The following is a 27,660-nucleotide window of genomic DNA, read 5'->3' as shown; positions in this document are numbered from 1 at the left end:
AGCGGAGGCAAACAAAAACAGAGAGAGTCATCAAAACCAAAAAGAAAACAAATAAATATGTATATATGTATAATATGAATCTACTGCAATTTTAAGAGCCTATTAAACTTGGAATGTTGCTTTTTTTTACGTGATATGCAGTTATTTTTCAATGAATTCAGCTTGAAATCCACATTTAAAGTGAAATTTATAGCGGAACGTGCAGGTCACTTACTCTCCCAGTCAGTGCGGCGGTCCCTGCATGCACACACACACACACATGCTATACATGGACAAGCTCTCTCGTCTGAGAGAGAGTAAGGGAGCGCACGAGAGCGTAAGATTATTTTGAACGTGCAGCATTTCAGTTGGGATCTACTTGGACTATTCTCAGTTTGAAAGCAACACGCACCGGGCGCAGTTCGTGCCGTTGATTTAATGCTGACTCGCGCAATTATAAGAAAATAAATAAAGCTCGTGTGCCGCCCGAAAGAAATCAAAATTCAGTTGCCTCCTGAGTTTTACAGTTGTGTGTGTCAGTTGATTGTTTTTGTATTTTTATTTCAATTTAATTGCGCGTTCATGCGTGTATTCGTATGTGTGTGAGTGGGTGATTGTCTGCTCCCCCGTTTATTTAAATTTCAATTGCCTTTTGTATGTTGCTACGGTTTGGGGCTTGCATTGCTGTTAATTGCTTGCATTTGGTTGCAAGTAACCCCAAAAATAGTACAATTTTTATTTACCGATTGACCAATTGAAAGATTTTGTGCACGCACTCGTTGCTGCCATAAAGAGAGCAATTTGCTATATTTAGAACGCCCGCAAGGGCGCCTGCCGTCAGTTTTGCACCAGCTAACCCGTCCTAGAAATGAACGGTACTGGATGTTTTCTCTTACAAAATAAGCCTTTAAAAAAGAGATCGCGCTAAGACCCAAATCTCGCGGCCGTTGGCCTACTAACCAAAACTTGTCCCAGCTGACACACACAAGCAAACAGCTACAAGCGAGAAAGAATTTTTTTTGTATTGTACAATTTATATATGAATGTGTCTGTTTATCTTTGCCCCCTCGAACTGCTTTAGGTTTTTTCTGTCGTGGTCAAAACGAAAGCGCGTTACGCCAGCAGATCAGCAGCAGCACCAGCGGCCTCAAAGAAAGGCAGCGCGACAGCAGCGATCGTGAGTGTGATTTGGCGAGCAAGCTAGAAAGAGAAAGCGCATGCTATTCAATGTAAATGTGAAGCGTGCGTGTGAAAAAGAGTGCGAAAGAAAATAAAAGTTGAAAAAAAAAAAAAAAAATAAATAAAATTATAAAGCAGCGTAGATAGCGCAAAAGTGAAAGAACCAAAAAAACAACTTAACAACAAATCAAACAAAATGAGTGCCAACAATCGACGACGTAGCAACAGCAGCAGCAACAGCAGCAATCGCCAATTGGCCACAGCTGACCGAATGAATGCAGCTATGGGTGTACGCGATGTCGGCGTTGGCGGAGATAGCGGATTTAACAAATTTGACGCCAGCAGCGTTGACGACGCCAGCATAGGGGAGCTGCTTGAGATGCCGCGCGTGTGTCGCTGTTGTTGTAAAGGCGACATGGAATTGCTGAGCCTGTTTGAGGCCAGCGATGAGGCAGACAAACAGCAGACAACAAAAAATCAACGCCGACGCAAAGCACCAACAACTCCAACAACTGCAGAAGCAACACAACAGCAACAATATCAACAGCGCAAAAGTGATAATCCCGTGGAATATGCGCTCAGCTGTGCGCATAGCAGCATGGACACTGTGCGAGAAGAGATGATCGTTTGGATGCTCAATGTAAGTACAGTAGCAAATAAAGCCTAATTTTCTCTATTTGTATGTAAGGCATTGCTTAAGACGGGGCCCATCAGAATAATAACAGTTATAATACATAAATACATAAAAAATATTCCTTGAGGTTGGCCAGTGCTGTCATTTGAGCTTTATTTGCACCAAATCTACCCCAAATCTACCTCAAATTAAAAAGAGCTATTAGTGGCAGGAATAGTGATCGTTATACAGGTGTTTGGCTTTAGATTGGCTTAAGCATGGAACAAGTATTTTATGCTTGGCGTAATTTGTTGCTGTTTATTATTGAACGGTACGTTCTTTAGCTTATTTACTATATAAATGGAAAAGCGGCGTTTAAGTCAGCCTCTGTTGTGAATGCAGCTTTCTTAATGCTCTCTGAGTATTGTATTGGAAGTAAATATGTATGTAGGATGCACTAAAAGCTAAATCTAATTATTATTTTTCAAAGCTTGTCAATGTTTTAAAAGTTTTGCGCTAAGAGACTTTTTGCCTGTCATGTATTGTTTATGAATGTGTGTGCGAGCTTGAGCTTGAGCTTGAGCCTGTGTCTGTGGGTGTGTGTACATTTTGTGCCTGCGCTGCATTTTGATAATTCGGGCAAAACTTTGCTGTTATTGTTGTTGTTGGTGCTGTCGCCCGCTCTCTGTCCCTCACTCACTCTCTTTGCTCTGTTTAATTTTTAATGTGATTTATATGCCGCACATTGTGACTGACTCGGCACGAACCAAAGAACATATATGTATATGTATATGTGCACATGTGCGTATGTGTGACTGGAAGAGGGATTTGACTGACTGCCTTTGGCGTGCCTCTTTCTTGGATTTCTGCCAGCCAGCCAGTCAGCATTCATTTAATTTGTTGTGGCTGTTGTTCGTATATGGTATTAGCATTTGCCATTTGTTGTTTGTCCGCTCTTAAATTCAATTAACATCTCTTTCATTTCATTAGTTTTGTGGCACTCTTGTACTTAAAGTAGATAATGATGTTGACTTTGTGGCTGTTAATTGAATGATATGTGTGATATCTCAATGGTATCGTATTTCATAATTTACAATTGCAATTAAGGTTGAAGCAACTTAAAATAATTACCGTTAAAAAGCCACACTAACAGCTTAAACTAGGAACAAGTTTTTTACTATTTGGACTGTTCCACAAATGTGGATTTAAGATATCATTATACAGCTTTTCGCTGTTGGCCATTATTTCCATTATCCATTAAATATAATATAAAATATAATGACAAATATAATATTAAATATAATGACATAAATATAATGTTATAATTCTACTGCCTTTTGTTTACAAATTTATGTGAGACGTAAGAGGTTTTTATACCCAGTAAGAATTTATATAAAAGGGCAAATAGGTTCTTGTAACGCCATGTTGGTAGATCAATCAGAGTCAATCTTGTTATATATAAAATAACAGACATATTTCACATATTTTCTACAAAAAAAACAATTCTTAAAATATATATTTTGATACACTTCAACGGTAGAAAAGAGATAAAGAATATATATATGCATATGTAAATATATTTGGAATACACGGTATTTCTATGGCGCGCACTCTGAGCTTGTTTCTTGTTTTATTTCTTATATGGTTCCCCTGATTAGCCTTTTTGTTATTTTTAATATTAAAGCTCCATCGCGTGCCGAGCCGTTCACCTTCTACCACCCTAACGCACCCCTCTTTCTCTCTCCCTATCGTCCTCTCTCTCTCTCTCTCTCTCTCTGTGCAATGTGTGCCATAAACACGCATAGCTCAAGCTGAGCTTTTCTTGTGCCACTGTGCACAACTGCCCTCAAAAGAACTTAGAAGGCGAATGGAGTCAACTCAGCGTTACTTTCCGGTCAATTAAAACTATAGTGGAGCCTGCCTAGTGTGGATTCGTATAGTTTCGATCAATTTTTCGATTTAATGAATAACAAAATTGTTTGGGATTCATGCACGTTCAAAAATGATTGTTAAGGCTTGTAAACTTTTCGAAAATGTGTTACTGTCCGGCTCTGTCCGCGTCTGTGCTACGGAGACTATACTGTACTGCGAATGCGTATGCGACTGCGACTTGGCCTTAGTTCCCACTAGCTGCATTTCATTTCTTTTTCAGCAATACGGCACCCCCTCTATATTTAAATATACTTACATACACATATACATATATGTTTGTACTGTTTTGGCTGAGATCGGGTTTGGGTTGCGGCAACAATTATTCATACTCATTACCAATAACGCGGTGGGCTCGACGTCAGGCATGGCTATAACCGGTTTCCTTTGAGAGAATGCGAGAGAGAGAGAGAGAGAAGGGGAGGGGTTAGTGGAGACCCCCCGGCCTCGCTTTTTGAAACCCGCATTGCTAAAATGATTTGGACCCACAGTATATGTGAAAATGTGTGTGTGCGTGTGTGTGGCCGCAGCTCAAGGTGTTGCATGAAAAAGTGTTTGACCTTAAGTCGCGCGTTTCGTTTGCTATACAATTTGGCTTGTAATTATTTTCATTATTTATGATTAGTCGCATTATGCACATAAAGCTCTACATATATATATATATATATATATATATATATATATTTTTTTTTTTATATATACAACATATATAATTGAAATAAGTTCATTTGAGAGACGTGGCCGTACACGGTACAAATTCATTTGCATTTTCAGTACACCGAATAACTTTACACTAATGGTTATTTCCAAGGTAGACGTCATTGAAGTTTCGTAAAGTGAAAGGGGCTGATCTTTAATGCAACACTGCTTGGCTGCAGTGTAGTGTGTGTGTTGCATGTGTAACAGGAAAAAATTTGGTAAAAACCAAACATTTAATATGTTTGCCTGAGGAAAGTCAATGTTCGATTTATTATATAATGAATAGTAGCAATTTTTTTAGGTAGTAAATTGTTATATTTATTATTAGACGCGAACAATATTTTATGAAATTTTGTTTAATAATTTGTTAAGCTTTTATAGTAAGACACTTATATTTTGAAATTAAAAATAAAATTATTAAACTTTTAGATATTGTCATATTTTTTAAAAGACAGCTAATATACATGTAAGAATCGAAATATAGTTTCTTCAAAGTTAACTGATGGGAATAGAGCCTTTTGAGCATCTTTTTATGGCAACAAAATTGTAAAATCGAGTTTGAATTTGTGATAAAAAAAATAAGAACAAAAATCATTAGGCGTGTAACGATTTAATTTAATGACGATCATTCTGATCGCATAACCAATGGATAATAAGCCTGAGTGTGCGTTTGAGTGCGACTGAAAAGTTAACTGTAAGAAATCCAGAAGGAAGCACATATTTTACTTAAGCTTTCTCTTAGAGCGATAATTGAGTGTGCTTTTGATGTGCCCTTAGTGAGTGAGTCTCTCCTTCAATTTCTCTCTGATTCTTTGCTCAATTGCAAATTGGCTTGAGTGAGATCAGCCGGAAAGCGCTCTTCTTGTGAACTCAAGTGCATATCAGGTGCGCTCTCACTCTCATTGTGGTCCACATTGAGCGCTTTGTATACAAAACGAATTGCTGCATTTATTGCAACGTTTATACGTGCGAAGCATACGCAATATTTATTTATCGTTGATTAGTGAGCAACATTTTAATTGTTATAGCAATTAAACTAGGCAAGCCGCAATGAAACTTAATTGTTTCGGACATTGCCGTTAACAGGTTTTATGGCAATTGCGAAATCTGCCCAAGCAGCTAAGAGCTATCATATATTTCAGCCAGCTTATTGGATCACAATAAACAACAAATGATGACAATCCAATCTAACAAGCGAAATGCCTTATCAATGCTGTTAGCTGCATCATACTATATGTCTGTATATATTCAACTATTTGTAAACATAATTGAAATCAATCAATAGCTGTTCAATGCCCTCTCTTTGTATTTCTCAATGCCTCGTTTGCCTTCTTTGCTGATAATAAAAAATTGCGAAATCCAAAAAATTAAAAAAGAAAACAAAAAAAAACACAATTTTTATTCTGGCGGCAAGTGCCGCAATTTGTCGGTCTTGCATATGCCTTGATTTTACCATATTAGGCTGGGAGCTTGTAACTAAATGTTATCTTCAGACACACGCGCACACAGAGAGACAAATATACACACACGCACACATACTTCCTATCAACTAATCCAATTTAGTTATAAAAAATGAAATATTTTGGTAAACAATTCGCCTTGTTTATTATTTACCTAGAGATGGGCTCGTGATCAAAAAACGAACAACACGTGACCTTAAAACCATTGTGAATAAATACGTGATAGATCTATGTACATAATATAGTGGATTTATGGCTAAACTAATTAATAACTCATGAGCTTTTGTGTTAAAACCAATAAAAATAAATTGTACGCGACCAGGGGGTATACAAAAGTATTTGTTATCGCTAGATGGTCTATATGAGATAAATGGAAAACTATATCAAATAGTTGCTAGTGGAATAAATATAATAAAATACTTAAACTAAAGTTTCTCCAAGTTTACGTGAGTATCTTATCTTTTCTTTTTATTTATCATTCGACAGTATGTATTATAAACGTTAAATTCTTTATATATATATAATTATAAATTATATATATTTAATTATATATATTTTTCATTTATTTGATAAGGAACTTGGTTAAGCGCTCTGTAATCTCTGAATTGTGACAATTTTTGTTTGTAATCATCACTCAGCTTCCAAATATATAAATAATTTTCATATATAATTAATTTTTTTATTATTATTATTATGAATTTATGAATCGAATTCATTTCGTAGCTTTGATTTTAACATTTCTTTTGGTCTCTGCCATGATTACGATAGGTGAAATGTCTTGGGGGCCTTGCGTACACAAACAATTGTACGATAGATAGTCTGTTGATAGAGATAAGCATGGAATATAAATATATATAAATTATATATATGAAATTATCGGCTTATCAATTGTGCTCTGCTTCATGTGGTAATTGTATTTGACATTGCGTTGGTCACGTTGTAAATAAATATTTAATGAAAGCACCAAAGTATTCAGTAAATAAAACTGTCAAAACAAATAAATTGAGTACGAATATGTATATGTTTATTAATATATAATATATGCGTAAGATAGGATTATTGTTCCTGTTCAGGAAGGGCTCAAATGCAGATGATCTTCAGTAGCTAAACTAATTTCCTAAGATGTAAAATATATTAAACCAGTTGACTGAAGGCTGGGTTCACGAAACTCGTGCGATATTTATTCAGAATCGTGTTTCGACTTTCTTTTCGGTCAGCTGCAGTGATTCGGATTGCGAAGAAAACCCCATTCGTAGCACTCTTTATTCAGCGAGTACCGTTTTCTAATTTGATTTCCAAATTCTTTCTTGGAAATCTTGCTTATCAGGCGCTAGCAATTCTCTTAGCAATGCTAATCAGTAGCCAGCAGTCAGCACCCAGCAGCGAGAGAAACTTCGCACCCCAGCTCGCTTAAGCTCCGCCCCTACTCGTACCCCCTCGTTGTGGCTTTTGGTCTTTTACCTTTAGCCGAAAAGTTTTGCGTGGCCAATTAAAGCGGGCGGCAACAATAAAGCAAACAATGTGACGCACGCTCGCCCGCTCACAACCAGGAACTGTAAAATATGTCCAGGAAACAGCAAACAAAAGAAAGCAAATAAAATAATATGAAGCCCCTGACAGGAGCACTAAGTGGAATATAGAGGTAGAGGCTGGGGCAGAAAGGACTTTGGCTCTTTGAATGCAATTTGTGAGGCTTTTCAATAAGGTGGCACAAACAGAACCAGAAACGTAAAGCGAATCGGCAGAGCATTAATACCGATACGATTCAGTAGTGCACGCACATAAGAATTATACAAGCTACACTCAGAGAAAATTTTAAGACTTACATAACTTACATACATAAATAATTCCTAGATTCTTAATTGTATTTTATAGTTTACTCTCAAAACCAAAGTTATTTCTACTTTAAGTATTCCCTATTCAAATTCGAATACTAATTTTATTTAAATCCTAGAAAATGTTGTGGTTTAATCATGATTCTTATACTTTTCTGTTTATTGAAATCATCAGAGACATCAGAGACTCTCATGAATTCCAGCAAAATCTTTATAAATTATAGTACCCTCCGTTTTCTCTGAGTGTACATATATTATTTACATGGAGACGGTTTTGCAAGACGAGTGTACGTGACGCCTGGGACGATTTTGTTGGACCAGTCACAGGGTAGGAATTGAAATTGATTCGACTCCATTCTCAAGCCTGTCTAGAACACTCTGCCACCCACTCACCCACCCCCGCACACTCATTCACACCCACACATGAACTCACGTGTTGTTCTTATTTAATGGTCGATTACTTTATTATAAAGTTTGTTCCAATTTCAATTCGATTTGTGCGCGTTTGTTTACTTTCGATAACAAAATAGACGCAACCAACCAAAAGACAATAATACAATAATACATTGCCGCCCCCGCTATCTTTTTACAATTTCCCAGTATTTTTCTTTGTTGTTTGTTTGCTGGTTTGTTTGTGGAGCACACGTTTTCAGGCTTTTCACACAATATTATTTTGCAATTTTCTTTTATTTACCTGCGAATGCCATTGAGCATATTTGCAGCCCATTTTCCACGCTGTTATTAGCAGCGGGGCAGCCGACCAATAGCCGGTAAAAGAAGTTTGTTTGTTTGTTGTCGTTGTTAATTGAATCGAGGGTTGCTCGATAAGTACAATAGCAAATGTTGTCGGTGGGTAGGGGGTGTTTACATAACTGACAACCAGGTGGCATTCAAGAGGCGATAATCTTTTATTATTAAACTCAATTCATATGGTAACGAGGCTGCTGAGAAAAGTCGGCTTTTGTTTACGTATTTTAAAGGCTTAGCTACTTATTTATTGAAACCGGAACAGGGGGTAAGTCCCCATCCAGTGGCAATATTAGAATATTTCCTATAAATTATTTTATATCATTTTACTCTACAAAATGTATAATAATTTGTTATCCAATGTCTTGTTAAACATATCGATAATAAAGCAATTGCTTAAGTTATCGATCAACTACAAATTAATGAGTAATTTAACTGTAAAGCCATTAAAGGAAATGTAATAAAAGAAAAGCTATAAAGCGATTGATCGATAATAACGATAACATCTTTATTGGCACAACTTATAATACGGGTAATTATGAAAGATTGTTAATGATGTTCATCATAAACCGATAGTTATAAGAATAAGGATAATCGATAACATTAAAAAAGCGTATATCGAACACATTTAAAAGTTCTGAAATATTAATATTGGTCGTATGCAGAAATACTTTTACACTAGTTTAAATAAAGGGTAACTATTAGTCGATCATTTGTACCTTAAAACCGGATTTTGTAATTGTTTTTTGGGATTTTTTTATGTTGCACAGCCATGAAATAATCAATTGTAGTTTTTGTTTTATTTTCTTGAATGAAGTAGTTTGTTTCTCACGTGTCAGTTTGTTGTTGCTGCAGTTGTTGCCTGTCCATTCACAAGCTGACATTTTGTGGCCCGTTTCTTAGTTAAGCTGCTAATTCGAATAGACCAATGCAAGTCGTTTTTCGTTTACACTGTCTTCCGAAAGGGCATTACGACATTGTTGCTATTGTGGACATTGGTTGCTGTTGTCGTTGTTTTAGTGAACAAGCAATTGAAAGTGTAAATTAATGAATTTAATGTGCGCTTTATAATGCCGCTGTGAGTGAAAGTTGTTTGCTGAAAATCAAAGAGAAATACATGACTCAGTACAATTTGTTATAGTTTCATAAATTTATTTTTTAACATATTTCAACGAAATACGATTCGACTAAATATTATATACACTTATCTGTTACAAAGCCACATGAAAGTTGGAATTTAATTGACTCCATCAACTAGGTCAAACTCTGTTTATAAGGGAAATATGCATTGCATGCACTTAACACATTATTTTGTATATTTATTTAAAGAAATGTTGGCCTTCTCCGAACGTTCCTTGCGAATTACTTATCGCGTATATATATTTTATATAAATATATAATTTATGTGTCCGTATAACTAAGCTGCGGGATCTATGCGTCGCGTAAAAAACAGCAATTGGGAAACCAATTCACATCACTGCACAGTAGCGAGGTGTTAAGCGGGTGTGTGAGTATGTGTGTATGTATTTGTGTGTGTGTACAGGTATATGTCACCGTGTTCTCAAGTTAGCAAGAATGGAGTATATTCGCTTTATATACAAATTCAACATCATCATGATAGAAGATTATTATGGACGAAATTCAAAATTTAGTTTTTGAATGAAATATTTGTAGAATAATTAAAGTCCACTACGTTCTTGCCTTCTGATTTTTAATAATAAAAATAATAAAATATATGGTTATAGTTTAAGATTGTATGGAAATAAGGTTTATAATGTTTTCTTCTTTTAATATTTAATACAGATATCTCTGAAAATTGATTCAAATATCATTTCACCGATAATCTTGTAGTTAAAAGCTAAAGTATAATTTTCATTTAACCAAATGTGAGCTGGAAAAATCTTGAGCATTTGCATACATTTATATTTTTAATATAAAAAATTGTACAACTTTATAGAGTATTAAACCGTCAAACTTTACTCACAAGCCAAGTACTTGATGTTGTTCTCGATTTTTCCTTCCTTTCTATGTATATGTATGCAAATATGTGCATATATAATATATTGATATCTCGATTCTGCTCTTTGCGTCAAGGCTAATCCCAAAATTGTAATTTTGCAAGGGCATCCCGACGTCGGCGTGCCCAAAGAATTGCCTCATTGAGCTTATGTTTATTTTCTTCTTCTTCTTATTTCTGCTGTAGCCGGTTTACAGGTCTTACGTTTACTTTATGTACTTTATGTTACTGTTGTTGTTGTGGTAACACTGTAGTTATTTTTTTATTGTGTTAGCTGCTGCTGCTGTTGTTGCTGGTGTCTATCGCTTGTCTGGCCACTTTTTGCATTTGTTGCGCTCTATTTGACTTTTACTTTTCATTTTGCCAGCAGCAACAATTGCCTTGTTTTGCCATTCCGTTGCGTTTCGTTCCGTTTATAATGTGCCTCGTATCTATTGATTTCCGCCTCTATAAATCCCCGACAAATCCCTATTATATCGTCGCTGTTGTTATTTGGTTTATTTTATAACATTTTGTTGTGTATCGCGTTGCTAAGACTCTAAAAGAAAGTACAATTTATTTGACGTTCAATTGTTTCAATATATACGAATATACGAATCGCCGCAGGAGATCTTTCAATTTCTTTCGCTGGTTTAGCTCTAAGCTATTTATGTTTATGTGTGCGATGAGCTCATTGATCTAGAAAAAATAATATAAAAAAAGTTTGATACGCGATGCAGACATGATTAAAGTAGACCAAATTGGGCAACGGCTGAGAACTCAACTAGAACGGTTCTTTCTTCTCTAATTTGTTTTGATTGATTGCGTTTTACTTATGTGGGAAATTATAAAATACAGTACCTAAAGATCGCTGCGGGGTAACTGATTTGAACAACGAATAACGCTTTATAATATCCATTGAAATTGAGAACTATTTAACTAGCTGGTGAGAAATTCTTAGCCTAGAAATTGCATTCGTTTTCATTGGTATTTAAACTTATTTTAATATTTGACATTCAGTTGAAAGAACATAAAAGCTGATTTTCTGAATAGTCTTTTTACGCAAAACACTCCTTAAGTTTCTTTTATGTAAGCTCAATTTTGAGCGTAGGCTATAAAGATGTTACCACATGTCTTGCTAAATGTGTAGAGGCAAGTTACCTTCCGGATAGTTAACAAAAACCTTTTGACTCGAAAGTATATATAGTCGTATACCTCTTTTTACAATTGAAAGCCTTAATTTAATTGTCATTTCATTGTTTAGAGTTGCTCGTTAAGTCTTAACGTTTAGATCAAGTGAAGACAATGGAAGCTGCTGCTGCAGCTGACCAGCTGTGGGCATCTCTATGGCTACACTCACTATCAAATGTAGTGAATCTTAATTAAATTGTGATGCCTGCAACCAGATGACGGAACATACAAATGAATTGTGTCAAGCCTCAGCTGTGCCTGCTTGCGGTTGCTATGGTTATGGTTATGGCTTAACTTAATGTTAATGCTAACGTTATAGTTATTGTTATTAGTGCCATGATGTCAGTGAGCACAGCTGGACCAGGTTCAAGCCGACATAACTGGCGGCAGTTAAATACAATAATACACAAATCGTTTAAGTGCTACCCGTACCATGGACACCCGCTAAGCAGCACTAATATCTTGGCTACATTTATGACTGATGACGAAACAATGGCTAAAATTCAAGGAGCGTAGCGCCCAAGATAACGACACGTACACTCACACTCGGACACAAAATGATGCAATCAGAAACCCCTCCTCATGTTGCCGCCTACCAAAATTCAAATTGAATATGGCTGCCTCTATTAAGCGTATTGTATGTTAATCTGATTTGAAGCATCTCACGCCCCGTGAATCTAGTCACAAAGGGGGAGGAAATTGTGGTCTCCTCTCTATACGATTCCGCATCATCAATCCATTGCGCGCAGCTGTGACAATTGTTCCAAAATGTATTTTGATAGCAGCTTTATAAATGGTGTTCTCGTCGTATTTATTTTTGTTTTTCCTCCTCGAGTTCATAAAATATTTGAAGCACTTGAATATTTTATTTTTCTAATAAATGTGGCCGCAATTGCGGCTTGTTTGTTGCCAAGTTGAGTGCTTGTCTAGAGCAGATTATATATACATATGTGAATATATATTTCAGAAAGCAACTGATCATTAAGTACATGAAAGTATACGATAGCCCTGCCAGTGATAGCCAATATAGGGTCTCTGTAAGTGCCATTTAGTGTTGCTCGAAAGGAAATGGGAACATTTGTGTCTTTAGCATTGACCTTCGATAATGGTTATTCATTTTATTGCCACTTCAAATGGGGTTTGTTGTTATTTGAAGTGTTATCACTTTTCGCTAGAGTTAACTCGCACAGGAAGGGTTATTAAAGTGGTGTGTGCTCTGATACTTTTATGGAAAACTATTAATCAAATGTCTGACGTCATCTATACATAATTGACTTTGCAATTATAAAAAGTAAGCGATCTATTTTATAAATTGATTTGTTTCGTTTATCATTCACTTATGCTGACGATCCCAGGTTGAGTTAGCATGTCCTTAATCTATATTAATAACATTTTATAAAAACTCCTGTGTATCAATAGATTAGGGTATTCTGAACTATTTTTATTAGCGATATAAACAATCAAAATGTTATTCTCTTTTGTTATTTGCATAAAACAGTTTTATATAAGAAATCTAAACATGAATGCGTTCCTGGGCGTCATATTGTCTTATTCCGCTGTTGACTAATTTTTTAAAAGCTTATCTAAAGGCGCGATAAGAAGTGCCGGCTGTCAAGTTGCTTTTAAGCGATGTGTTTGGCACACAGTTTGCGTTTAAGTGAGCATGGCGTGACCCGTTTGTGATATCGGATCGATTAAAGTGCCATATGGTGACAATGAGGGGCAGGCCGCAACAATTTCTCGAGTTATCATCAGTTAGTTGTTGCCCATTAAAGTCAGTTTGTGGCAATTATGCTATTACGCTGTCTTGGCAAATAATAATGAGTGCATGCTGAAAGATCTTTGCTGCTCCAATTCTGGCCCTGCTTAGCCAACCCCGACACGAATGTGGCAGACGTCTTTCGCCTTGGTGCATTGACCGAAAGATCCATCATGAATGCACACACACAAACATTAACACCGGTTTTATGCTTCCTGGTGGTTTTATAAGATGCATGCAACGCTTCCATAATTCCCCATTGCAACCTCTCGCCACACAATTTGCAGCTTCTTCGCCTTTGAACGATGCGGCAAACGTGTTGAAACTCTTTTTTGGCTTTAAGTCGTTTTTTGCCCGGCTTGTATTTATGGCTTTCACGCCGAGCGAAATTCACAACATTGCAGACAAGATCACCAAAGCGAAAGATAAACAACAGAAACAATTTGTGAAACCTCAAAAAAAAAAATAAAAAGCTTTAGCTTGAGGTGCTGCAGATGCTCTAATAATATAGACTAACACTAATACTAATGTAATAGATTATAAAAAATAATATAACAAATACTTGTCAGAAAATAGGCAAAGCTTCAGGTAAATAATTATTTTCTCAATGGTAAATTAATCATATACTAAAAGACACAGCTCACTTAAAAGCGATAATACTCATTTTTGAAGGGTATTAAAGAAATCCTCTTCAGCACAAATATTTACTCTCAATTTGTGTTGGGCCACTTACCATATATGCACAATAATTTGAGAAGATTTCGCAGAACCCATGAAAACAAAAGTCCAAAGCAAAGCGCGTCCAAATTTCTTTTGGCTTTAAGCAATTAAAAAACAGCAACAAAAACAAAATAAATAAATCACAACAACTAATCTGTGGGATATTGAACTGTGTAAACTGGCTAAACAGCATGAAAGCCGTGGCTCCCAAAGTAAGTGGGTCTTTAGTCGATGCTCTTGCCGTCTCTTTTCAACGCTGTTGTCAGTACCGGCAAAAAAAACTTGTGAATTAACGTATGTGCGGTAAGAAGAAGAACTTGGACTCGTTCCAAAGCAACAACAACAACAACAATGCTAACAATTCGTTGTTGCTGAGTTTTATGGACTTTACCCATTTCCATCATGCAAATGACGTCGCCTGCTTCATCTTCAGCGTTGGCCCCATTGGCCTCCAACTGCGTCATCGTTTCGAGTGCTGCACTAAGGTCAATGGCGATGAGTGTCTTTTTTTTTATAGTTCCCTACTTTATGGTTTTGTTTTTTTTTGGGTCTGTTGCATTATTTGTGGAACTCTTGGCAAGAATTCTGCTTTTGCTGGCTTTCTTGGGTCGAGTCTTTTTGATTATTTCTTGTTTACCAGCTGCTGTTTGCCTTTCAGCGGAATTTCGATCACCTGGCGTTTACACACTTTCACTCTAATAGCTGCTCCACCAATCTATACCCTGTAAGAACCAAGTATAACGTGTTTATGTTGTGCGAATGTTTATATACCTATTGGCATGAGTTCTAATATAGAAATCATCAACTATATCATTGATCTTGGGAAAGTTATACTCAAGTTTGGCATATGCTGTAAATATATAAAATAATATTCTAATTTATTGATTGAAATCAAGCTATATGGTTTGAAAAGTCAATTTTATTGAATTTCATTCATCTTAATTATGATATGGGCCTCGTCAATCCCTTTAGTGAACATCTTATAGTTTCATCAAAGGCATTCTTGAGCATGATTCTGTTTAAAAAGGTAAAATTGTTTGGCACTTATTTGTTTTGAGAAGTTTGCCAAGAATTCTTGAATGTTGTACGGTATGCGCGCATCTGAGCGCTAAATATAGCATCGGGACATGGTGAATTTATATGCTCTACGTCATGTGGGATCACAAAATAATATATATAAATACACAAAAAAAAACGCAAAATGTTCTATGCGATCGCAGCGTTGCGTGGGCTTTATTTATTGCCCAATTCTTCTTTATTTATTTATTTTGTTTTGTTTTTTTTTTTTTCTGTTCTTCATGGTTCTGCAATCTACAAATAGTTTTTATTAGTTTTTTCAACCCAATTAGATCAGAGTTTACAGTAACAAAAACCATTAATTTTTTGGCAATTTGATAATGTGGGCTAAGCGGTCAAGCTACTTAGTATAAGCATTTAGTATACATATCAATCGGTATTAAAATGGTTTGTAAAACAACAGATGAAAGTGCTTTTCACATGACTTGATGAGATTTTGATAAGAGTTCGAAAGATTTAATTCTTTATAGCCGTCATATATATAAATCTTTTGAGTACACTTTTGCCTCTACTAAATTATAATCTAATATTTATTAAGTTTCAAATGCATTTTGCCATCCAATTAAAAATGCGAAAAATTTATTTATATGCTCATATTTTTGTATAATTTATTTAAATTTCTTAAATTATGCACAAATCCTTTAGTTTGTTTGTGTCTCTGGCAAATTCTTTGAACTTGCCAGGAAAAGCAAATGCGCCTCAATGTCAGTTGCTGCGGACCTTGTGGCAACATTTTGTGTTGCATGTAGGCGGCACGTCAGCAAGAAAATTATACAGAACATTATTTAGCTGGCGTGTCAACGAATTATTTAAGTCGTTGCTTGCAAAAGCAACTAGACGAAAATAAGTTGAATTAATAATTTGGGATCTCAGCCAATTGCGAATTAAAATTACCAAATTGCCAACGAGCCAACGGCAACAAGAATAGCGAAAACAAACAAAGCCAACAACAATAATGCACAATATTTATTTGGACAAATGAGCGGCAGCCAGGCGCAAATAAAATAAACAATGAAAGAGCGTCGCGTTCGTGGATTATAATCAAACGGTGATTTATATCAATAAAGCTGGCAACAAAATGCAATCAATGTTGTAAGATGGCTAACAAATTGACAAAAAAAACATTGAGTGTTGCCAAATTACAGATAAATGCACTTCGAGCGAGGTCAGCAGCACAGCACTAGAACGGATTGCGAATTATAAGCTGCGAGGCATAGCATGAGATAGAGCAATAAAGCAGAAGAGGACATTTATAAGCTGTTATTAAAAAAAAATCATAGGAACTTTTCCCATTATAGATAAATTATATTTAATAGATGATTCAGCCTTTCATAAATTGATTGAGAATATTTTTAAAAAATGATTTGTTGAAAGGCCTTGTAAAAAACAAATTTCCTTCGACCAGCTAAATTTCTTATAATTTATTTCAAAATTAGCATTTATTTTTGATTAAGGCAGATAAACTCGTTGCGAATTAAAAGCTGCAAACAATTTTTTACGCTTCTAACATAAACAACAATTTTTGAAAACAATTTATGCGCCATACAAGCGAATAGAACTGCTAATTATAAACAAACATAAATTAATTAGTATTTTAACTTATTTACAATGAATGAACAAAGAAAAAAGGAAATGTTCTGCGCCAGGGCTAGTTGTGACTGCCTCCAAGAGGTAGTGTGTGGCCACGCCCTTGCGGAGCTGCAGCTGCATGCTCCAGTACCACTCGTAAATTGTAATACACTTTCTAATGACCACAAAAACATTCAATGAAAGTGTGTTTGTGCGCTGCAGTTGTGTGATTCGTGAAAGCATAAACAACTCATAAGTTATGATGTGTAACAAGAATCGCAAATGAGAAGCTACTGCTGCTTCTGATGCTTCCCTTTTAGCTGTGCTGCCTGTCTAGCTGCTATGGGTTAATCAAGTAAACAAACAAAGGCACCCAAACACGAGCAGCTGGCTCGTCAAAACAATAAGAGACAGAGCAAGAGCAACAAGCGACAACAGCAACATTAGCAAGCGAAACACCCGCAAAAACAAGCGAAACAAGCGAAACACACCCCCAGCGAAAAGTCAGTAACACTTAACGCCTTTTGATTGTTTAATTTCTCAAATTGTTTTATGGATTTATCCCAGCTGTCGGTTCGGGTCGGGCAAGGCAGCAAGCGCTGTTCCAAGCGCCACACGCCAATGAAAAATTAATGCCAATGCCAACGCCAACGCCAAGGGTTGTCCTGCACACACACACGCAGATAGCAAGGATGAGTTGCTGGCTGCGAGTTGCTCCAGTCCAGCCAAAGAGCCCCGGGACAACATCAAAGCCATGTGGCTTCATTTTTCACCGCTTTTGACATTTTGCAGCCACCGTTGAGTCTGAAACAATCAGCCAACCAAAGCGCTAGCAGACAGCTGACAGACGCCAACTGAGCCGGCGGGCGAAGGGAGTGTTAACTTTCAGTAGCCACTGTTGCCAGCTAATCCCCTCACTGGCACACGCATCGACCATGCCCAACACACAGCATCCAGCAGCTGCCCTGCGCATATTCCAATCAAATTAAGTAAAAAGGTTTTGGTTCGGTTCATTTGGCTATGAGAGAGGTCCACTCCTCCTACATTCAATATTTTCACGCATGCACTACACAGCGGTAATTAACGTTAGCCTTTACACATCCCAGAGAGATTCATCATGTCTTAGAGAAAAATCTTGCGTGGCTTCTCGAATGTTATTGTTAATGATTGATCAGATAAGATATAGCCGCTGACTCATTATTAGCTCACAGATAATATGTTGTCGTCTATCGAAATTCTCATTGAATCTTTCTAGCTAAGCGCAATTTGCTATGCAAATTGTATACACTAGCTACTAATTACTTTGGAGGAGAGTTCTGTAGTAATTGTCTAACCTGTAAGTTTGCGTTTACTATTATAATTTACGTCACGTTATGTTATTGTTGTCTACAATAGGAACTAAGGTAATATAATTAGCTATAAATAATAGATTTGTTATTAAAATTGTTTTCTTGGTTCAGTTTACACTGTTGAGCTACGATATGAAATAATCCTTCTTTTTTGGCTTAGGCTAATTTCTTGCTTCATTTGTTTATACAATAATATCTTTTGATTTGTTTAATGTTGTTGAAGATTTTCTGCGTTTGTTTCGTGTTTTCCATCTAGGGTTGTTTTATTTTTAATGATGCTGGCTGGAACCACAATTTTTCAAGTGGATCTGAAATCCACTTGACCCTTTTCAACTTTAAAAATATCTTTTTAGCTCTGGTGTTTTCTTTTCAAACTTTTTTGTTTGTGTTTTCAGTTTATTTTGGTAAAATTTCTGCTTAATTTTCAAGGTGTTCACAAGGTTTGGTTTTATTTTAGATTCTTATTGTTGAAATGATGTTTGAATGATGTGTTAAAAATTGAACGGGTTCCACTTAACAAAAATTAGCTATTCGCTTTTTCTATTATTAAATTCTCACTTGAGTCATTAGAAATTGAAAGTTTAAGGATGAAATTGGATCTAGTTCTTGTCATGATTCACTTAATGAGTTGTTCCCCATGCACTTGACTCATTTCCATGCGATATGCTTCACTGTGCTAATTGTAGCGCATCCAAACACAAAGTATGTGGCTGTCCGTGGCCTGTTTTCTGTCATGTTAACGGCGGCTGCCACCATCATCCGTATTTTCAATCCTAACTCTGTCCCCTCTGCATGCTCACCATTGCTCATTGCCGTTCCGCCATGGCATTTATTGCTCCGCCTATTAGCACGCACTCCCGGGCACAGACTCCACCGAGCTGAGCTGCAGCGACAGAGCGAGACAGCAGCATCCTTTTTGTTTATCTTTTTGGCTTTTTGGACAGCAGCTGCGCGCCTCCAGCCTCCAACTTCCAGCTTCCATTTGTTACACCCCTGTCGTTCCGCAACCAGCCTGTCCTTCCGCTGCAATTATGTCGCAAATTGTCAAAGCCAACAAGTTCCACAAGTGGATTGTTGTTGTTGTTGTGATGTTTGTTTGGTTGTTTGGTTTTTGTGTTTGTTTCATTAACTGCGAAAAGGCGTTGCGAATCCCAATCCGAATCCGTATCCGAACTGAATGCCGAAGCGTAAACGAACAGCCTCCGCTCACGCTCTCTCTGTGTCTCTTTCAGTGCGTGGCGCTCTCACGGTTGGCTTTGGTTGGCTGGCAAAGAGCTAACCACTCAACGCTGCCCTTGCGGAATTGGTTTCGAGCGCGGGGGCAGCCGAATGAGTGCTTTGCCTTTTGGTGTGGGAGACAAACTGTCTAATTTGCTTCCCCCCGTGACATACACGCAAGTCCCTCCCTCGCTTCTATTAGCTATGATTTATTAAGTGAGGCTGCCTCTCGCTCACTCGCTCTGTCTGCGCTCTATTTGTGTTTTTTTTTTAGTTGGGCGTGTGCAATTTGATTAGAATTTGATGTTTGGCGCTGTCTGGTGTGGCTTTTTTATGGCTACATTAGAGTTTCAAGTTGTGCTTTAAATGAATTGACTGAAATTAACACTCTGCATTCAGGAAAAAAGACAGAAAAGGGAAACCAACCCCCAGTTAATTGGTTAAACATTGCCATTGTCAACCCTGGCGCCAAGAGGCGACATCTCTCTAGTAGCACTTTACTCAAGTCCCTCATCTTGAGCCGTGTTGACTTATGTTTCCACTTTAATTCACCGACTGGGGTTGTGTGGTGTTGGTGCTACGAGAGAATTATCATCAAAAATGTAAATTTATGTTTGGGTACAAGCGATTTATTATCTGTGTTCAACGACAATTGCTCTCTCTCTATCCCTCTTGCTCGCTCTTTCTCCGTCTCTCTCTCGCTGAGTCTACCTAGACATAAATGTTTATTTATGGGCATTTGCCGGTTTTCAGTTATTAATTTTTGGCCAACTCGCCGACGGCTAACATCGTACTGTGTATTTATTTTTTTCTGCTGCAAATTGTTTTTCATTGCATACAATTTTCCTCACGCTTTCCTTTTCGGTGTGCGGCTCTTACGAAGAAAATTAATTATTTACGTGTAGCTTGTAAAATAAAAAAAAACCTGGCCATCTTTATAGAGTGAAATAGGTGAGAGAAAAGGCAAAAGCCAAGTAAAAGTTCAAGCACGTGTTCGCTTTAAACTGTTTCTTTAGTTATTACAGCTTTGTAATAATCTTGCTGACGTCTATCAATGGAAACGTGTTATGCAAAGTATTTACATAGCGCTTACAAAATTTGCGTAATTTGTGAAATATTATTTATAATCATTTAACTATATTTAATGCGGGCTTTGAACCCGTGCTTTCGTGCTTTGGGGTGAGAGATTAGTCATGATGTTGTGAGGAATTATTGTTAATTTAAATGCAAATTTAATGGTAAAGAATTAGACAGCATTAATCATTAAAAAAATAGTTAATTTTGTCTTCAAATATTTCGCATGTTTTCAAAGACGATGTATTGAACTGTAAATTTAATTGATTATAATCATTAAATAATCATTTATACTAAACTCTTGCTATTTCATCTTAATCAACCAAATTTAGTGGTCTTTAATTTCCGTTGACAAAAGTTGATACCATTTCCTACAACTTTTACCAAATTTTACATAATTTAGTTTCTATAATTTCCGATTCATATTTGATACGTTTTCGCTTTAGCATAATTTCTTTATCTTCGCAGCAATCTCTTAATGTGGAATATATTATGCAAATTTAATTAACAGACCCATAATTTTTCGTATAACTCGATGAGGACTTTCAATTCGTGTGCGATTCGATTCGTAACTTTTTATAGTTTTTGCATTTCTTTTCACTGATCTTTAGATTAGGATTAAATATTAGAAACATTGATATTGATGTATATATTGACAAATCCGGCACAAGTGGCTGTCATCATTATTGGTTTTTAATTTACGTAGTTACATCAACTCAAATATTGGGTATATTTACCAATATGTTTCCATTTATATTGATGTGTACTAATGTCGTCTGACAGCTTCTCATGTTTCCAGCTGGGGCAGTGTTAAAAGATTTGTACTTTTTTTATTCAATGATTACTCACGATGTTGACAAGTGAATGATCTGTCTAGCATTCTCGACGAAGTCGCTAATTGAGATGACGTTCAAAGGTTGATCAATCATCTGAGAGGTTCATCTACAATATAAGCATATACATATACAAATATAAATTACCAGAGAACTATGTATTTTACTTACTAATCAACTTATAATATGAAGTCAAAATCTGTGATATTTGCCGAGAATAAAGAAGGTATAAATAATCTAGATTAAATTTGATTTAGAATTATCTACATACGTCTATAGTCATAGTTTTTATTAAAATGTTTATCAAGCATTACAACTTAACACAGATTGTCAAATTGTTTACATTATTTATTATACAGACACAGATCTTGTCATCCTGTTTAAGAATACATTGCATATACCTAATGAGAGATGATATCCTCTACCTGCACGTTGGAAGCAAACAGCTATCTCTAGCTGTTGTTCTCTCTCTCTAGCGCATATAGGATAGTTATCTTAGATTGGTATTCGATGCAATTCTCTCAATTGAAATAATTGTCCTCTTATTTTCGAAGTACGCTCAGTTGTTATGCTCGTTGGCTACGTTTCTGCGGGCTTAGTCCATTCAAATGCTTTTTGAAGAGCATTTGCCGCACACTCTTCGATTGCATCTATTTTTACTTAGCTTGGACCAGGCACTCGTCTTTGATCGGCCGTTACTTAATTCGCTTCTTTTTCATTTATTTATTTATTTCTTGCCTGCGTTGTCTGTTGTATCTCGGCTGTGTAATTTACACTTGACAACGTCTCGGGCACTTCCTCGCCGTCTATGCCGTCTCGTATATCTATTTGAATCTATCTTCTTGGGCGCTATCTTGCATCTCTGTTTGGCACCCACTCGGGGACTCATTGGCTATGCAGAGTCGGCGGTTTTCATGCATTCGAAATGCTGAGTTTCCGTCTCTTTTATTGTCCAACTCTGCATAAATTACGATCACAATTGTACAGTTCTTGTTGTTGTTGTTGTGTACAGTCTTATGCCAATTTGGGAACTTGTAGCCAATTACCATATGGTTTATACGTTGGGTAACGTCAATACAATTCATATGCCCTTATCTGTATCCCAATCACGTTGCTCGCCTTTTCGAATCGTTTTCGTTACGCGTTTTTCTTCGGCCTTTCTCACTGCTGCCGCATCTTTATTTTGCATTTTATGCATTTACAAGTTGAACTCTAATCGAAATGCTCTGCATTTCTTGGCCCTGGATTGGATCGGTTTTGATGCTCTTCCCTTTGCCTTGATTCAGTGTTTGCCCCTGTCATGCGTCTATTGACGCTATAACAAGTGACTATCAATCAATGCCAAGATCTTGAACCAAACAGCCGTTAGCAGTGTCAAAGATAAGGTCTGTCCTCGAATTTTCGAATCTTCAATCTCAATTGAGGCGTTTTTTTGTCAATCACACGTGTCGCCAAAATTTGTTACAATTACCATAAGCGGTGAATTGAATTGGAAAAATGAGTTAGTTCAGGAAGATTTTTAATTTTCTAACGATAAATAAGGTAAAATCATATAGTACGGAAGTCAAGTAAGATCTGAATAATAAAATAAAAAGATCTCTGGAGAGATGACAATGAAGAGAGAGAGAAGACACGAAGAGGAAGTGAAGACAAATTCACTCACGACTCTCAGATGTAGCAAATGTTTTAGAGCGTAACATGATGACTCGAGTAACATTTGCTAAGCCTAATTTCATATTCACAGTTCTCTAATTAATCTCAATTTGAGTAAAAATGAGATCAACGTTTGTTTTGCCAAGTCTCTTGCATAATTATATTGATACTATCTTAACACAATTCGCAGTCATAATTAATTTGAGTCTATACAAAATCTTCGCTGTTTTGCTATTGCTGCTGCTGGTGTTGGTCTACATTAATGAAACCGTTCATTTGGATAACAAAGACAAATTATTTGCTCCAAATAACAACAGGCGGCATGAGCGACAAGCGGCTGCAAATGTTGCCACTTGGCTGGCCACGTTGGACGGACCTTTCCTCACACTTCATAATGCCATTTTGTCTGCTTAACTGGCCATAAAAATTTTTTATGCTGAACAATAGTTAATCAGTTAATATCGCTTGCTTTCCGAAAGAAATATGATTTTCAATGCCTTGTAAGCATTTTTCAATGCCAATTTCATGCATAACTCAAGGTAGTCAACGCGTCAACGAAAATTGAAAGATCAGCACTAACATGAAAGAGTTTTTAAAATACATTAACTATGCCTAACAGCTGTAAAGGACTGTGATACGATAACATTAGCTTGGGTTATGTGACTCGACTGTTAATTTGGCACTATTAAGTGATTTTTAACAGTCAAAGCGTTAACAGCATTACACTTTAGTATGTTAAACTGATGTTAAGCAGCTGTTATACAAACGAAATCCTTAATATTATTGTATTATTATGCCCTATCAATGGCACTGCCTAATGCTTGTATTTATTAAATTGTTCCACCTCTCATTTGCAGATCTCATATAACGACGGCCTGCCCCAGGAGATATGTCGCCAATGTAAGGCGCAGTTTATAATGGTGGCCAAGTTCCGACGGCGCTGTTTGCGTGTGCAGCTGCGTCTGGAGGAGTACGCCAAGAAGATAGCCGAGCATAAACAAACTTTAGTAGCCAAGTTGAATAGCAGAACACAGTCAAATGATCTGCCTGCAGAGGATTACCTGCATTTGCCGGAGTCGCAAACTGAACGGAAGCGGCGGCTGGTGCTTGGTATGGAGACAGCACAGCCGGAACAGCAACCGGCGCCCAAACTAGCCAAGACTGAAGTCGATGTAGAGCTGCCGACAGCGTCTAGACTGCAACAGATACGAACGCGCAAAATGCGAATTGCCTCTTTGCCTGACACCAGAATTGAAGCTGAACCTGCGTCGGCAATAGCGACACGAAGTGTGTCCCAGCAGGGCGAAGCCAGGTTAAGGGAGGGAACTCCACACAGATCACCCTGCAAACGATCACGCATGCCCTGGAAAACGAAAGCGGCACGCAAACAGCTTTCCGAAACATTGTCGAGCTGCTCGATGAGACCCAACTGTCGAACAGACATTACGACATCGCCTGTGCTGCCAAGAGTCCAATTAATGTTTCCATCAGCGCCGAGTTCCGAAAATGAGACAGAAACACGCGATGGCCACACATCTCCGGAGCAGCTTAGCGATTTATCTGTTAATCCGTGTCGCGGCTTTGACAGCGATGGCCACAGCTGCTCGTCTTCAACTTCCTCCTGCATATCCGCTTCCTCATCAACAGCTGTGAGCGCCGGCCAAAAGGCGACAACGCCGAATGCCAAGCTGAAGTTTCCACCAAAACGTAGATCGCCCAAAAATCTCATGGTGCTACGCCGTGGTCGTCGAACGCGAGTGACAGTCAAGACAGTGCCGCTCAAGCGTTCGAGGCGCATTACAGGAAAGAAACAGAAACAGACAAGACCTGAAAATCAATTGCCCGAAAAACATTTGATAGAACAGTCGAGCAACAATTTAATAGAGAAGCCGTCCGTGGATACAACCGCAAGTGAGACATTAGAGAAGTTGGCAAGTAGCTCTTCGGATGAGGCGCCGCACAGCAGCCCGGATGGTTACACTGAAGTCAACTCGGAGCATCAACTTCCAATTCCAACAGATGAGCTGCAGGCTGACTTAAGTAAAACAGAAGCCAACGCGGTAAAGACCACTGTAGAAGTAATAGGATTTAGGGAACAGCAGGAAGCCGCCGCGACTGTGCAGGTGCAGTCACCAGCACCCTCAGAGCCAATCCAATCCTCTCCAGACAATGAAGTCAAAGAAACGCAGGCCATAATTCCAAAAGAAGAAGTAGAGAGCATATCAAAGGAAGTCAACGTGGAAAGCGAAGCTGAAGTTGTAGTAGCGATAGCAGCATCGAATGGAATTGCAGAGTCAGCTGATTCGACAGTACAATTCGAGGAGCTTACGTCGTCCACCACGGAGCAGGGCAAACAATCTCTGACGACCGACGGGACAGCAACAGAGTCAGAAGCAACGAATGACGAGCAAGAGCTGGAGGAAGAGCCACAGTCTGACGAGGAGACCAAGGAGTCGGAGCTTATAGTAAGCATACCCTTGGACATGCTAGACGATGACCTGCAGCGTAAGTTATGCAGCAGCACTGATGCACTGGCTGATGTAGGGCAGCCGGACAACGAGCCCAAAGAGCCTGCGGAGGCAGACGATGTGAACAACAACGAGAATAGCGAGCATTTTTGCCAGAGTGCTACAGCAGATAGCTTCAATGCTGCTGTAGCACTCGCAACCAAACAAATTGAAGCAGAACCCAATGGGGGCGTGACGATAGTGACAACGCTAGATGACGATATGGAGTCACTGGAGCGATTAGCCAATATGCAGCAGAATCAGAATCAGCCAGTTGACGAAGTGCAGGTGCCACGTGCTGGCCATGCCAGTTCCATGGACTTTTTGGCCGAATTCGAAAAGCACTGCGAGAAGACGCTCAAGCTGCAGGCGCGTCAACCAGTGCCGCCACTTGAAGTGGAGCTCGAGCTGGTCGACGCCAAACAGCAGTTGGAGGTGGAAATGAATGATGTGGAGAGTACGCTGCATGGCATACTCAATGAGATGCAGGATCAGCATCTCTACACGCCTGTCTGTACGCCCATCGATGAGCTGCTGACGCCTGCGGATTACGTGGTACTCAATGAAACGGAGACGACAGTACCCACGCCTGCCCCGCCGCAGCTGTACGAGCCGCCAGCTGAGACAACGCAGGCACAGCAGCCACAGGTGAAAGAGGGAAATCTATTCGATAGCAGCAATTTCAGCAATGAGCTGATTGGCTTCCAAAACGATATGCCCTGCTTTGAGAACATTGAGGCAACGCCCGAGTCGGTGGCAGCGCAGCAGAGCCTGCAACTGGAGCTGACGCAGTTGCTCAATGAGCTGCAACCAGCACAACAGCCATTGCAACCGGTGCAGCAGCAACAGTTGCAGATACAGCCGGAGGCAGTTAGCTATGAGACACTGTATCCTGCAGCACTGCCCGCTCCCTCGGCGAATAGCAACAAGTTGCAACTGATCCAAATGCAGCCACAGGAGACGGTATGGCAGGCACAGGCAACCGCCGCCCAACAGGCGACAGCCACACAGCTGCAGTGGTCGACGGTGGGCGGCTTGGAGGCCATCAAGACAACACCTGTTGCCGGCGTGGATACTCTGGACGGTAGTGGCACAACCACCTACTATATCAATGCCAGTGATCTCTACCAGACGCAACTGCAGCCGCAAACGACGCAGCTGACGAGCGATGGCTATGCGCTGCTGGACAGCAATAAGAACTATGTGCTTGAGTCGCAGGATCAACAGCGATTGCCGCAGTCACAGCAGCAGCAGCAGCAGCAGCAACAACCCATCATGATACTCATACAGCAGCCTGAGCTGCAACAGCCTGTGGCATCCGCCAGCAATCCGCAGCAGCCGCCGCTGCATATAACTTATGGCGGCAGTCTGAGCAATGAGCTGCACGCCGCCTATCCACAACAACAATTGCAGCAGCATCAACAGCAGCAGCAGCAGCAACAGCTGCCACAGCCACAGACACAACCACAACTACAACGTCCGCAACAACAAGTACAAAATACAGTATTAGGCTTACCTGCTGTCGTGCCGCCGCCCACACGTGGCCGTCCACCCTTATTAAAGTGCCGTTTCTGTCAGAATGGACCACGCTTCTCCAGCAGCCTGGAATACAGTCGTCACATCATTGAGCTGCATCCGGCCGTGGCGCCATTCAACTGTCCACACTGCCCGCTGGCTTTTCCCGGGCGTAGCAAGCGCAATCAGCACATCCTAAGCCATCATATGGTGCAGCAGTTCCACTGTGGTCAATGCTCTCAGATGTTACCCTCGCAGCGAGCTCTAGATTTGCACCTGCAACGCTTCCATATGTCGCTGCCCACTGAGCCACCAGCTGCTGCTGGAGTGCGACTCGAGGAGGTTCAATTGCAAATATCTAATAATACCGAACAGCCTAAACAGCACCACCAGCAGCAGCATCCGCAGACACTTAGGCAACCACTGAAACAGCAGCACCAGCAGCATATGTCGGGTGAGTACTTAAATTAACTAAATGATAGCACAGGTTGTGTTTTGTTAAATATACAAATCGCATGTGGGTTATTGTTTTTATTGTTTTTTATTGAAATAACTTATAATACGAACTATTCTTTATCTAGAGAATTATTTCTGGCTATTGAAAATAATCATAGATGAAGCAGTATCTTTTTTTCTTTCAACACTTATTTACTTAGATTTCGTTTATTCAAACTGAGTGCAAAATGAACAGGTGCCATTAATCAATTAATTTCTTATAGTGTTTTGTTCATATGAACTAGTTTTTTAGTGTATCTTAG

The 27,660-nt window shown here is 38.5% G+C and overlaps 1 protein-coding gene across 4 annotated transcripts in view; it reads left to right on the top strand.

Moving 5' to 3' along the window:
• LOC111593346 overlaps positions 1-27,660 on the top strand; it is a 32,039-nt gene that overhangs the window by 423 nt on the left and 3,956 nt on the right. For 3 of the 4 annotated variants that reach the window (XM_023306060.2, XM_023306059.2, XM_023306061.2), the window contains exons 2-3: positions 1,061-1,798; positions 23,738-27,356. In XM_023306060.2, coding sequence (XP_023161828.2) covers positions 1,355-1,798; positions 23,738-27,356 — 4,063 coding nt within the window. In that variant the 5' untranslated portion in view covers positions 1,061-1,354. The remainder of the gene's footprint in view (positions 1-1,060; positions 1,799-23,737; positions 27,357-27,660) is intronic. The other variant, XM_030222961.1, reaches the window with a different exon arrangement.

This window comes from Drosophila hydei, unplaced genomic scaffold, assembly GCF_003285905.1.
Source record: "Drosophila hydei strain 15085-1641.00,03,60 unplaced genomic scaffold, DhydRS2 tig00000063-arrow-pilon, whole genome shotgun sequence".
Taxonomy (NCBI): Eukaryota; Metazoa; Arthropoda; class Insecta; order Diptera; family Drosophilidae; genus Drosophila; species Drosophila hydei.
This window is presented reverse-complemented; position numbering and strand designations above follow the sequence as displayed.